At 34.2% G+C, this 15,078-nt stretch overlaps 1 protein-coding gene across 34 annotated transcripts in view; it reads right to left on the bottom strand.

Annotated features, from left to right (window-relative positions):
- The window catches only part of AFDN (afadin, adherens junction formation factor), a 184,250-nt gene that overhangs the window by 101,822 nt on the left and 67,350 nt on the right, over window positions 1-15,078 (bottom strand). For 22 of the 34 annotated variants that reach the window (XR_008916722.1, XM_056819040.1, XM_056819023.1 and 19 more), the window contains exons 2-4: window positions 11,960-12,155; window positions 4,066-4,181; window positions 299-462 (exon numbers count right to left, since the gene is read on the bottom strand). Coding sequence is in view for 33 of the 34 variants with exons in the window: in XM_056819040.1 (XP_056675018.1) it covers window positions 299-462; window positions 4,066-4,181; window positions 11,960-12,155 (476 nt within the window). In the remaining variant the exon portion in view is untranslated. The remainder of the gene's footprint in view (window positions 1-298; window positions 463-4,065; window positions 4,182-11,959; window positions 12,156-15,078) is intronic. The other 12 variants (XM_056819024.1, XM_056819034.1, XM_056819037.1 and 9 more) reach the window with 3 other exon arrangements.

The raw sequence follows: 15,078 nt of genomic DNA, 5'->3' as shown, positions 1-15,078 counted from the left end.
GAAGACAGAAATTTAGCAAATACTCCCTCCTCATTCACATAGAAGAAATAAAAACAAAACAGTACAGAGATACAGAGATATGTGACTGAAATATTCTTGACACTAGAAACTTTTGTTGCTATTGTTTTCCACTTTGCAATCTATTAATGTAAAATCATTTCCAATGTATATGAATAAACATTTCATAAGTAGCAATTGCCTATTAATCATGTGTTTGTTCGTTATTATGGATTACTTAGGAAAAAATCTTTTTGTTTGCAAAATCAAAGTATTTAGGTTGTTTCTGCAATGAACTTACATATCATCTCCATGCAAAGGCCTCTCATCTTTATCAGATGCCTGTCGCAATGCCTCTTTTTCCCGTTTCTTTTTTTCCTTTTTTTCCTTTTTTGAAAGAGTTCTTTTAAAGTTCTGGATCACGCCTTCTTTTTCTTGTTTCTCAGGCCCATTACTCTGAGCCTTCTGGGGGGAAAAAATGGTTATAAAAATTCTGACTATACAAATTCTGAAAACTTAAATGGGGAAAGCTATAATGTGGAATATTTCCATGTGAGAAAGTCAATAAAGGGGAAACGTATGAAGTGATTTTAAAAAATGTTAACATCTAAAACATATTGGGGGTTATATGTAAGTAAAAATTGTGATATCTCATAGGTACTTATATACAAAACTACAAAGATTTTTCTTTATCTTATATGCAATAGGAAATAGAAATTTTATTATTTCCATTTAAAAGGCAGGGAATGTAAAAACCCCTTAACAAAAAATTATCCCAACAAATGACCTTTGAACCTTCTTGATCATTTTCACTGATAAGATATTACTCCAGGCAGCTATTTTTAATGGCTATAATTGTTGGGTTGTTTTGTTTGTTCTAAGAAAGGTCTTCATTACATCTCAATATTTAAAAAGAAAAACTCATCTCATCTCCCAATAATTTACAAAACTGACCTGAATGTAAGTGCTACCTTTTGGTTATCTTTAAGGAAGTAGCATGGTATAATGGACATCAAGGTTGGGCTTGAGCTCTAGAGACCCAGAAGTCAATTTTTTCATAGTTTTAACACAGAAGAAAGAGTACTTCTCATAAGAAAACTTGGGTGAAAATATCTGCACTCCAGGCCCCACAAACAAATAGTTTCCTACTTGAGCAAATCACTAAACCTCAGTCAGCATAGCTTTTTTTCATCTGTAAAATTTGGAAAAGTGCTATCTGTGCTGCCTTGCTTCTCTGGTTTGTGTTAGGCAAAATATTTCAACATGAAGGTGCCAAAGATTTAATATAAATCAATTATTACTATTTGCCCTGAAGATATGGGCAAGTCACCATTTTTCTAAGCCTCAAAGTTCCTAAGCTATGGAATATGAATAAAAATACCTGCCAAAATACAAAAGGACATTAAGAGAACCAAAAGAGAGAATGCAGAAAAAAACATAGTCAACATTATACATAAAGCAAAATAAAAACATCAACAATTACTATCAGCCTCTCCTCTGGAGACACATGTAAAATCTAATCTCTTCTAAACATACATTCTCAATTATACTCTTGTTTAGCAAGCTGAATATTTCGTGTATCTTTAATCATTTTCCTTAAGATACTTTTTAGTATATCACCATCTTTGAAGTGGTCATTTGCTCTAGGCAAGGTCCAATGAACCCATTTACTGTTTTGTGTTATATGGTTGGCTCTTATTGAACTTGGGATCAAATAAAATAGGATCTTTCTCATGTGGCATTCATGTTAATCAAACCAGGTCATTTTCAACAAACATTCCTCAGGTGTTTTCAAAAGTACATTGAGGATGTAAATATTAAAAAATGGCAGCCCTGTCCCTGGAGGCATGAGAAAAATACCCAGAAGACAGAAACAGAGATATGGGAAGAAGGGATCTCCTCTAAATCAGGAGGCCAAGGAAATCCCTCATCGAAGGAATGGTTCCTATATACTAAGGGGGGCAGAGAAGGGGGGTAAGACTGGGAGTTTGAGAGTCATCATGGATAGGTGACAACACATGAGAATGGGTGGAGGTGAACAGAAAGACTTAAGAGTGTAGAAGAGCTCATAGTTTAAAATGAATAGAATAGAGGCAGGAAGGGTAGTTCAGTGGACTGAACACCAGCACTTGAGATGGAAAATCTTAGGTTCAAATCTGCCCTCAGACACTTCCTAGTTGTGTGACCCTGGGCAATAAACTGAACCCCCATTGCCTTGCCCTTGCCTCTCTTCTGCCTAGGAACCAATATGTAGCATTGATTCGAAGATGGAAGGTAAGGGTTTTTTAAAAAATAATGATTAAAAAAATAAAAAATAAAATGAAAGAATAGAATTGGGAGAATTTGAAAAATGACAATATAAAATAAGGCTGGAAATGTAGATTTTAGCAATATTGTTGCAAGGCTTTAATTGCTAGATTCAAATAATCCAATATTCATATAAGTGAATTCAACACAAAATAAAATTCTATGCTAATTTCTGTTCAATTCCACCTAACTAGTGAATAGTCATCATTCTAGTTCTGTAATTCTGTTTCTATTATTTAATAATTCAAGAAAAACTCCCAAATTTATGTCATCCACAAATTTGATAAAAATGTTTTTAATCCAAGTCATTAGATAAATATATTCAACAATGCAGGTTGAACTAGACAGCTTCTGGAGCCTAAATAGGAAGAATAAAAAGAACTAGGAATACTTAAGTTTACCTAATAACTCAACAAATACTTTGGATTTGGGTACTGAATCAGGAAACCATCTAATAGAACCATGCCCAGAACATATTACTCCATTTTATCAAAAAGAATAGCATGATGATCAAAAACTTTCATGAAAAAAATCACCTATACAGAATGCCTCAAAAGTCTTAATGAAGTTTTAAAGTTTAATGGCTTCTTAAAAGTTTAAAAAGTTCAATGATTTTTGGTACACTACATATAATTACACCATTCAAAATTCCAAAGACAAATTTTAAGTGAAGCCATGCTGGTTTTGATATCTAACAGCTACAGGACAAACTGTCAAAAATCAGATATAATTTGTATAAAAATGGGAAATTCAGGTTTTATAGTGAATACACCAAAGTAAAACAATAAGCTGAATATTAAAAAATGGACATCAAATTCTAAGATAATCAACTATCTAATGATCACATCTCAATAAAGATAATAGCAAGTATGCCATTCTATGAAGTTTCACTATTTGGCAGATTATCTGGAAATAAAATCTATAAATGAAAAGAAGCATTCATAATAAACTTGCTTTCCAAAATTAAGGTGACATCAATCAGGCAAAAAATATTTATTAAGGACCTACCATGTCCCAGGCACTATGGTAGACAAGAATTTTATTAAGCACCTAGTCTATCCCAGACACAGTGCTAGGCACTGGGAATACAAATATAAGAAAACAGATAACGATCAGCACAGAACTCATTATTATACATTAATTAAATATTTCAAAGCCAAAACAACATATTTAAATAAAAATGAGACCAGTCCAAATAATTGAAAACGTAGTTCTGTGTGTGTGTGTGTGTGTGTGTGTGTGTGTGTGTGTGTGTGTGTGTGTGTGTGTAACAATTCCCCAAAAGGGCAATTTGAGGTTTCCATCCTGTTTTAGCATCTATTTTCACTCTATCTTAGAAGACAGAGAAAGTAGCAGGGAAATGATTTGTTCACAATCACACAACTAGAGTTCCATTCCAGATATGCTAACCTCAATGCTGGTGTGCTTTCTCTTCTACAATACTATTAGTTTATTATCTTCATAATTGGGAATCATTAAAGAGGGAAAAGTGGTTCAACAAAGCCAGGATTTGAACCATGGCCCTTTTCTTCAAATCCAGCACTTAAAATACTGCTTTTTGTATACCTAAGAGAGTTGAGGAAGAAATGAAACAATATATTTACATTGAAAAAAAAGAAAATGATCTAATATAGCTTTGTTGAAAATTATATTGCTTCATAAAAGCTTATTTCATAAATAGCTGTAGAATTTTTATTGGGTAAGATCTGGCACTGGTCCTTAAAATTAAAATAATTATTACATAATGTTGAAGACTCCTACCTTAGGAGGAATGGCATCATTTTCATTCTTCAGCACAAATCTGCCCTCTCGATCATCTTTGTTCCAATTTAATTGTACAACTAGAGGCTTCTCATCTATATCCAATCTTCTTTCTTCTTCAAAACATGAAAAAAAATTTTTTTAAGATCGTGGTTATTTGATATGAACATCCAATAATGATACCTATATACACATATGTGTATGCACATATATACATATATATATACATACATACATATATATATATATATATATATATATAAATAATATAAAAACCCTTACCTTCCATCTTAGAATAAATACTGTGTGTATTAGTTCTAAGGCAAAAGAGTGGTAAGGGCTAGGCAAAGGGGGTTAAGTGACTTGTCCCCAGGGTCACACAGTTAGGAAGTGTCTGAGGTCAAATTTGAACCCAGGACCTTCCATCTCTAGACCTAGCTTTCAATCCACTGAGCTACCCAGCTGCCCCCAATGATACCTATATTTTGATCCTGAAAATTATAAAAACATTACTTCAGTGCTTACAAAATGACTAAACTACTTAAGTATTTAAATTCATCTATACTCAAGAATAGGACAAATATAAAGGAGAAAAAATGGTAGGTGGGGAGATCAGATAAACTAGAAAATGAAAGCAAATACATTACTAAATTATAGTATAAATGCAATATAAAGAAGCAAACAATGCTTCATCATAGAGTAAAAAGCTTTCCAGAGAGAAAGAGGCTTTGAGCCTGGTCTTAAAATAAGTGATAAAGAGATGGGCTAAAGTGGAGATTTCAAGGTAAATAACATGAATAAACCTCAATTTGAGAAGAGTTTAGGAAAGGACACTGGTCTCTATGAAAAGTACTGACAGTGAGGTTGACTAAGCATTAACTTGTGTTCAAAGGCAATAAGCATCTGGAACAAATACAAAATATAACTGGGCATAATGTAGTAGAATGTGGGAGGGTGAAAGACAACCATAAATGTTTTTTGAGTAAGAAATGAGGGAGACCTGGATTAGGTTATTAACTGTCAATGGTAATAAAAAGCGTTAATTAATGCTCACTATTTTGATACTATGAAAATTTGTTGATGTCCAAATTTCTTGGGGACTGCTATAACCAAAACATTCTGCAACAGGTAGCCAGCCTTCTGGTATTGAATCTCTTACACTCTGAGCATCAAGGCTGATCTTTTCAATCATGACCAAACAGAAAGCTTTTTGAACTTGATATGAACCACTAAAGCAGGGGTTCCCAACCTAGGATATGTGTACACCAAGTATATTTGCCATGATAGATTCAAGAACATTGTTGAGAGATTATAGGAAATATTTAATAACTATATCATCCTATTGGAAATATTTCAGAATTTGTGGTTTCAGAAAAAAGTGAAAGCAAAGGTTCAGTAAGTTATACTATAATTTCCTTTATCCAAACAATGATGCAAGGGAAAATTCCTAAAGACCAAAACCAAAAGTCTGAAAACAAAATCCTTATATTGAGCTAAAAGAAATTATCAACAACCATTTAATAATGAGCTAACTAATCTGAAATCACCAGAAACACCTTATGGTCAATAAATGAAAATTAAAATATGCATCCTTGGGCACATCTCATTAAAGCAAACTAGGTGGCATAGCAGATAAGAGTTTGGAGACAAGAGTTAGTAGACAAAAAAACAAAGAAGATGAGGATGATGCTATAAGGGACAAATAACTATAATAAATGTAAAATGCCTTAAAGCACTTTATGAACATTATTACTGCTGATGCTATTACCAAATGGGTTCCCAATGTTTTAATTGCATTTCTAACACCTTATCTCTTTGAATCAGAATTTTCAGTCCAGTTCTCAATCAAATCCACGGCAGGAAGCAAGACATGCAGGCTGGTGAACTTTAAACTCAATATAATCAGTACAGCCACAAAGCAACCAAAAGAAGTTAAGTCTTAGATCCATCTAAATTATTATATTCATTTATGGAAAACACATTTTTTAGGAAACTGATTAAAAACTCCAAGAGAGAGGCAAAAGTAGGCAGCAAAATTCCACAAGATTATGTTCTATAAAAAGGGATTGACCGGTGTTTGATAAACCCAAAGATCCCAGTTTTTAGGATAAAAATTCACTATTTAACAAAAATTGCTGAGAAAACTAAAAATAGTATGGCAGAAATTAGATTTAGATCAACATCTCACACCTTATACCAAAATAAGTTCAAAATGGATATATGGCTTGAACATAAAGAGTGATATTATAAGCAAATTAGATGAACATGGAAGAGTATACCTGTCAGATCTATCAGGAAGGGAAGAATTTAAAACTAAACAAGATACAGAGAACATATAAGATGTAAAATGAATAATTTTGATTATATTAGTGTTTTTGTACAAAAAAAAAAGTGCAACCAAGATTAGAGAGAAAACAATAAACTGGAGGAAAACCTTTATAACAAATTTCTCTGACAAAGGTCTCACTTCTCAAAAATATAAAGAACTAAGTCAAATTTGTAAGAAACCAAGACATTCCCCAAATGACAAATGGTCAAGGGATATGAATGGGATGTTCTCAGAGGAAGAAATCAAAGCTATCAATAAACATATGAAAAAATGTTGCAAATCCCTCAGAGAAATGCAAATTAAAACGACTCTGAGGCACCACCTTTCTCCTAGCAGATTGGTCAATTAGAATAAAGGAAAATAATAAATGTTGGATTTGGCAAAATTGGAACATTAATGCATTGCTGGTGGAGTTATGAAGTGATCCAACTATTTTGGAAAGCAAAAAATGGGGATGGACCAGTTTGTACAAAAATATTAATGGCTGTGCTTTTTGTGGTGTAGCAAAAAGTTAGAAACTAAAGGGATGTCCCCCAATTGGGGAATGACTGAACAAATTGTGGTATATGATGATGTGATGGAATACTATCGTGCAATAAGAAATGACAAAGCAGTTAATTTCTATAAGAACTAGAAATAGAGACAAAATGTCTCAAATGTGATTGATTCTGTTACTAAAAGCAATGAAATGATTCAGAACAATGCTGAGGGCCTTATGAGAAAAAATACTATCCACATAGAGAGAAAGACTGTGGGAGTAGAAATCCAGAAGAAAACATGATTTATCATTTGTTTTTATGGGTTTGTGAGTTGGAGTTTTTGGATTTAAAAGATCACTACTACAAAATGAATATGGAAATAGATTTTGAGTGATAAAACAGGTATAAACTAGTGGAATTGCTTGTCAGCTCCTGGAGAGAGGAGGAAAGAAGTAAGGAAGAGGAGGAAAGAAGTAAAGAAGAGAACATGAATCATGTAACCTTGCAAATTTTACATGTAGATTTGTTACTAAAATAAAGAAAAATATTTTTTAAAGAAAATGCAAAGTAGACTGCTACACAGATATGAAACATTTTTAAAAGTGGGGGAGGGGATTGAGGATATTTACCCAGGGGAGAAGACTTCGAAGGAACCGAAGAATTATCTTTCAAGTATATGAAAGGTTGCCAAGTGGAAGAGGGATTAGATTAGACTCAGAGGTTACAAATAGGAGCAATGAATAGAAACTGTAAAGAATTCAAATTTAGACTTGAAATAAAGAAAAAAATCTTTGTCCAATGGGCTGAAAAGGTGCTGCTTCCTTTAGGAGTTAATGCAAGTGGGTTGAGCAAAGCCTAGATGACCGCTTCATGGGCATTTAGTGAGTACTCTTTTTTTACATACAGGTTTGATTAGATAATTGTCAGTCTCCTCACATTCAAAAGATTCTATGATCCTATTTAATTTCAGGCCTTGCTTCTTGTAGTAACAGTTAAACAACATCTATATTGTTTTTTATTTGACAGGGGAATGTATGCACGGGCACTTATCAAGTGCTTACTACATGGTAAAGCAATAGACCACTAGAATTTGGATTGGGAAGACCTGAGTTCAAATCCAGCCTTGAGACATTAAGCTTGTGTATGACCAAATATAAAATGAAAATAATAATAATAGCACCCACTTCCCTGGGTTCTTTAAGCAATATGGATAAAATGGGATAATGTATATAAAGTACTTTGCAAACTTTAAAATACTATATTTGGTATTCAACAACTACTGAATAGAAAAACAAGTCAGTCCCTGATGTCAAGCAACTCACACCCAAAATGGGGTAAGACTATAATATATAAAACGTTTCCACCACAAGAATTCAAATGGAAAGGCCCAATGAACCCTTATGGTTCAGAACAAAAGCAAATATAGGAAACTATTTCTAATATTAAACCATTTGAAATTCTAACAATTTTGGTATCAAGAACTTTTTTTTCTGGATTTCAGGTAAATTAGATTAAAATTTCCTGAGCATCTAAAGTAGTATACAAAACAATTTAAAAGGAGGCAATTTCTTCTTCTCCTACTTAACTTACAATTTACTTATACAAAGAAATCAAATTAATTCCCATATCATCTGACCCAGAACATTAATAGCATTTAAACCTACTAATTCTAAGTATTTCAGATGAGTAAGAAATAGCAAGTTATTTGCAAAAATAGGTTATATAGCATTATTGTTCCCCCCTCCTTTTAATATTCCTTCAAAGGGAGAACCAAGGTAATTACAGCCATACCTTGAAGGTAAAAACATACTGCTTGAGACTAAAGAAATTTTACTTCAAAGCTTATCCTTCATATCACTATTCATATGTTCAACTCTATTACAAATATTAATACAAACTAAGGATTATTATTTACTTGTAACTGTGAACTTCCAATGTGTGACACATGTAAAACCCAGTGGAATTGCCCGTCAGCTATGGGAGGGGTTTGGGGGGAGGGGAGAGAAAGAACATGAATCTTGTAACCATGGGAAAATATTCTAAATTAACTAAATTTTTTTTTGGAAAAGGAAAAATGTGTGACATACCACTAGTAAAGTAGGCCAAGCATGGGTTTCACTATAAAGACAGTTTATGCTACTTGTTCAGATTTTTATTTTTCATGGTGTAGGGAACTCGGTGAGGAAACTCTCTTTCAAAGAACATCTGCACCTCTTCAGAAACTTAAGAATCTTTCAGAGAAAATTTTTACAAGGTTAAATGACTTGCTCAAGGTCCTATAGCTATAATATTTTTCAGAAATAGAATTTGAATACAAGTGGTACTAATTACAATTTGACTCTCTAGACACTAAGGCAGGGTCTCTGTTACTTATCTGGGGAAATGCCTTAACAGGAAAAAACAAAATTCTACTCCTAAGAGAAATACAATACCATTGAGTAAATTATTTCCCGAGTACAGTCTACCTGGCATCAGCCTGCACTGGGGGAGGGGCAAGTGGGGTTTAAAACATGAGCCCAGGAAGGAGAGGGGCCTTTTCACTTTGGTTCTTGAATAGAACCTGGCCTAGAGCTTGGCAAGTTGTAGCACAGTATGAAGGTGAACCCCAGGGGTGGAAATCTGGGACCTGATCTTACCTTAAATTAGTAAGGCTGTCTCCCTCTCTCTTTTCTCTCACTCTTTTTATTAATAAACACTTATAGGGGGCAGCTGGGTAGCTCAGTGGATTGAGAGCCAGGCCTAGAGATGGGAGGTCCTCGGTTCAAATCTGGCCTCAGACCCTTCCCAGTTGTGTGAGCCTGGGCAAGTCACTTGACCCCCATTGCCTAGCCCTTACCACTCTTCTGCCTTTGAGCCAATACACAGTATTGACTCCAAGAGGGAAGGTAAGGGAATGAATGAATATGAATGAATGAATGAATGAATATAAATCTGATGTTCAGTCTCCAGACCAATTTCTATTTGTTGCACCATAATGTTACCAAAGTATTCAAAATCTACAAAACTACTAACATCTATTTTTGCTATCCTGCCATCATTATTGCCTAACCCTAGAGTAGCCTTTCTGATATCATCTGAAGTTCTACCCAGCCTTCAAGATTTGACTAGCACCCATGGCTTTTCTTTTTCTTTTTTTTAAAACCCTTACCTTCTGTCTTGGAATCAATACTGTGTATTGGTTCTAAGGCAGAAGAGTGGTAAGAGCTAGGCAATGGGGATTAAGTGACTTGCCCAAGGTCATATGCCTAAGAAGTGTGTGAGTCCAGGTTTGAACCCAGGATCTCCCATCTCTGGGTCTGACTCTGAATCCACTGATCCACCCAGCTGCCCCCTACCAATGATTTTTCAATGCTCCTTCCTCCTATGCCCTTCTACACCAAGTAGAAACCCTTCTTTTAAACAGGGAAGACAGAACCATGTACCTTAATTATTTCATAAAATCAGTTGCATTGTTTCCCACTTCCAACCTCACCCTGTCCTCAGTTATGTGAATCTTAAAAATTCTCAGACCCTACTTCATAAGATTTGGTTAAGACCATTCCCCATTTTAAACAATGAAGGAACTTAAAGATCAGGAATATGAGACCTCTACTCCACCCCTACTTAAGCATGTTTTAGGGGAAGAAACTACTTGCTGAACAATGAAAAATACTTAAACCCATACTTATAGTAAGGCAAAAGTTCTTAAGCTGTGTCTATTTTTAGATCTAATACAAAAGGGTGCTAAGTACCTATAAAGGTCAGGCAACTTGTGAGTCTACAAGGAGCAAAGAGGTGAGAACTTACTCAGAGGTTTTTTCAGGTGTGAACTTAATCAAAAGTTTAAATCTAGTTAGGTGTGAATTAAGAATGGTCTGTCCTTCAGAAAACGTCTACTGTGATTGGTAGATGTGAGAACTTAGGGGAGGTGACATAGGAGAAAATTCCCTTTAAAAGGAGATGAAAAGCTGAGAAGGGGACTGTCTCAGAAGAACTCTCTGGAGAGCTTCAGCTGGGAAAAGCTGAATTGGAGGAGGCAAGTGGTGTCTCTATGAACACTAGAATCTTGCTTGGGACAAATCTTGTGGTGAATGGATTGAAGACTGACTGATCTCTCTCTCTTAAGGCTGGCCTAAGCTGGCCTAGCCTTTTTTCTCATTATTCCCTTTTTCTCTCTCTCTCCCTTTCTTTAATTCCTCATTTGTATTAATTAAAATCTCCATAAAACCCAGCTGACTTGGGTATATTTAATATTTGGGAATTTTTTCCTGGAGACCACCTTATGTTTGATTTAAAACAAGACACTGTCTTGAAACCATATATTCTGCAGTCACAATTTAAACCAACCACTCTTTTCTCTGTAACAGTTTATGACTCCACTATTTCAATCATCACAGTTTATGGCAGACCACAAAGTTGGTGAGAAAACCCTCAAAAAGTTTCTGTGAAATCTCTTTCCTTTCTCTCTTTACAACTTGCTCTATCAGTCAGTTTTGTTTTTTAAAAACATTACTAACTTGGCTTCAAAATACAGCTGCAAGAGTGGGTGACTAAAAAACATTTTGATTCTCCTGGCCACATCACTGACGAGGACCTGTCTTGTTCCTTCTTCAAGAAGGTGCTGGACAGCTCCTGCCACCACCCTACTGTCCATTGTGATGTCAAATTTTCTCAAAGAATCAATAATAAAGTCTTTAAGTAATTGAGCAAAACACTAGGTGTCTTCCTATTCTCAAATGATGGCCTCTTTCACCAATAAAAAGAAGCTGAAAAATAAATAAATAAATGAATGAATGAATAAATGCTAAGAATGTTTGTGCCTTATTTGTCACCTTCTATTTTATCTGAGTTGTCTACATGTCTTATATATTCACTACAGTATCTTTAGCACCAAAAAGTCAGAAATCACTTATTTATCTCTGCTTTAAAAGGTACTTAATAAATGTTTTAAATGCAAACCAAGTAAAATAAGATCAGCATACTACTGACTGCACTGATTACCCTGTATATAAGAGCTATTTTCCTGGGTGCCAATGTATTCTAACAAAAGTAAAGATAACCAATTTCAAGATGTTTTTAAAAAACAACCCAATCAAGATACACTAACCTCCACTGACGTGCACTTCATAGAGTGAATATTTGGGAGATGACAGCATTCTCATGTCAGGTCGAAATTTCTCTGCAAGAGTTTCTATGACATCTTGGGTTGTAGCAGTGCTGGAGACACGGATGCATTTTGTAGCAAAGTTTCCAGCAGCTTTATCTTGAAAGTAAAATCTCATTACTCCATGGAATTCCAAATCCTAAAAATAAAAATGTTTCTGTTATTTGGGGGAAGGGGAGGGAATGTTATACATGGAGAATCATTACTTGAATAATGGTAAAAGAAAGGATTATCCTATAGAATAATCTATATTTCATTAAAATTATAAATATCTAAGTACTAAAAGATGTTTAAAGTGTTAAGGGAATCTTTAAAAAGATCACTTAACTCCAAACACCACTCTGGTTGGTTTAACAAATGGCATGGAGATACAAGGCTCAAACTTTCTAAATTTTTGCTTGCACTACTCATTTTTTATAAGGGAGTAGGGGGTAGCTCCCACCCCCATAACGTAGGAAGGGCAAAAGAGCAAAGGCAGTTATTATTTCATATGTAATTCTGACCAATAAACAGAGTATAGTTACTGAAATAGAAAGGCTTAGAACTTTGGGGGAAATTGATCACTATTTTTCAAAACTCCTTATATATAAGAAAGAAAAAATTAGGCATAGCCTAATGAGGACCCTATATTTGGGGGAAATCAGATTTCAAAGTGATTAGAGAATAAATAGGATTGCCCACTCCCCATTCCCTGAGGGGAGAGTTTATGGGGGGAAAAAAACAGTTCAAGCATAATAGGATTGTACTTATAAAACTCAAGATTTCAAAAAGGATGGGGAAAGATCATTAAAGAGACTAAAGAGATTAATTACGGATACACAACAGTCTCATCCAAATTTAAGAGTTTAAAAAAAAAAAGCCAAAGATATATAGGGGAAAATGGGCAGTTTGCTAATGATGAATAATAACAAAAGTCTTGCACAAAATAAGGCACATTGAATATCAAAAAAGAAGTAGCTGGCAATGAAATGGAATCACAAGCAGTTCAGAGGTATCTCATTTCATAAGGTGAGAGAGAGGGGGAGAGTGGGATGGTTGAGAGTGGGATGGTGGAGTATAGATAAGAGAAGGGGAGTGGGGAATGAATTCATGCAACAATGGGGAATATTACTCCCTCTTTCAAGAAAAATCATTTCAGTTTTAGACAGCTGTTAGGAAATTTTCCTTTAGCTCAAGCAAAAATCTCTCTGCAACTTCTAACCACTGGTCTTACTACTGCCTTCTAGGACCAAACAAAATTAGATCTAATACTTGTTGGAGTTGATATAAGTGCCAAAAACTTCAATCTCCTTCAACCATCCACTAATAATGTCTTAATACAATTTTTTTAATTAATGTCAACACATAGTGCTACTCAAAAACTATCTGCTGATTTTAGATTACTGAAAAGTTAACTTGTTAAGCAATTGTGATTATTCTCCTTTGTAAATACCTTAAAAAAATAAAAAGCAGGGACATACCTAGGTTTTTAATCAGATGACCTTATTTCTATTATTGCTTTGATTTCAATGTAAAATTTAATACTACTGAGTTTTGCCCACTGCAATTATGTTTATGTAGAACCACTACCTAATAAGGGATACTTTATAAAAACTGCAAAATTTCAATAACTATTTCTTGAATTAAATGTACAGGTATTTTAGTTAAAGGAAGTTATATTATGTCTCTTACATGGATCACCAATTTTCAAAGAATTGAGCTTTAATAAATTAAACGGACATGAAAACCATAAACACAATATAATCTTTTCTGGATCTCATATTTTGCTACTCTGAAATATATTTTTAAACTAAGTATCTTTCTGAATTATGCAGCTTTTATTTTTTTTACTTAGATGAGAAGGAAGTGACTAATAGAATGCTAGTTGGACTCAATGGCCCCCAAGATTCCTTCCACTTCTAAATCTATGAACATTATTCCCATTTTTTACAGATAAGGGATCATAGACAAACAGCCAGGCTGGTAGGTACCAAAGAAGGATTCAAATCCAGAATTTCTACATCTACTACACTCTTAATAACTTACTATGCTACAGCCAAGGCTCTAGTGATTTAAATCAAATTAATTTAAATCCTTGAATTTAAGGTAGAGTATGTTAATTCATTCTCTCCACCCAGAGATGGCGCCAAAACAATACTCTCAAGTCTAGGAGGAGCAGATACTGTTTTGCATAACTGCTTCTAAGAATTTTACTCATTGGTAGATGATTTAAGAATGAAGGACAATACAATAATTCCAGGAAACTCCATAAAAATATAATTTCTAAAGCTAAAAGGCGTCTTAAAATTCTAATTTTACAAACGAGAAAACAAACGAATACAAAAGAGAAATGAACATGGTAATGAATGAACAAACCATTTCAAGTGTTTATTAACAAATAGTCAATAAAAATTTTATTTAGTGCCTATTATGTGCTAGGCACCCTTCTAAAGGCTAACAATACAAAGAAAGGCAAAAGTAAGAACTCCAGATCTCATGGGGGAAAGGGGGCAGAACATTCAAATAACTATGTAATAAGATATATACAAGATAGAGGTTCCATTGGGAAATTATCAATAGATGGACTATTAAATATACAATTAAGGGGAAATGGGAAACGATTCCTGTAGAATGGGAAATTTTAGATAGGACTTATAGTAAAGAAGGAAATCCAAGTAGGGAAGATGAGGAGGAACAGCATGGCCAATATCAGAATTAAAGAGTTATGTGGGAAAGCCATAAAAAAAACTGAAGAGGTATGGAGATGGGATAGGAGGAGAGAGGAAGTCATGACAGGCTTTGAATGCCAGAGTACATTATGTTTGAACCTGAAGGGGATAGGGAACCACTGAAAGGTGATATGGGCAGATATGAACTTTTAGGAAAACTGTGATGGCAGCTGACTAAAGAATAATGAATGAACTGGAATGGGCAGAGAATTAGGATAGAGGGACCAATAAAAAAGTCACAATTCATGTTCTCAAGGAGCTCACATTTTAATGGGGGAAACAATATATATGGAATTTGTGAATTACTTATTTGCTAATTTTTACTAGAAAATTGAATTTACATACCAAAGTATT

This window comes from Monodelphis domestica, chromosome 2 (assembly GCF_027887165.1).
Source record: "Monodelphis domestica isolate mMonDom1 chromosome 2, mMonDom1.pri, whole genome shotgun sequence".
NCBI lineage: Eukaryota > Metazoa > Chordata > Mammalia > Didelphimorphia > Didelphidae > Monodelphis > Monodelphis domestica.
This window is presented reverse-complemented; position numbering and strand designations above follow the sequence as displayed.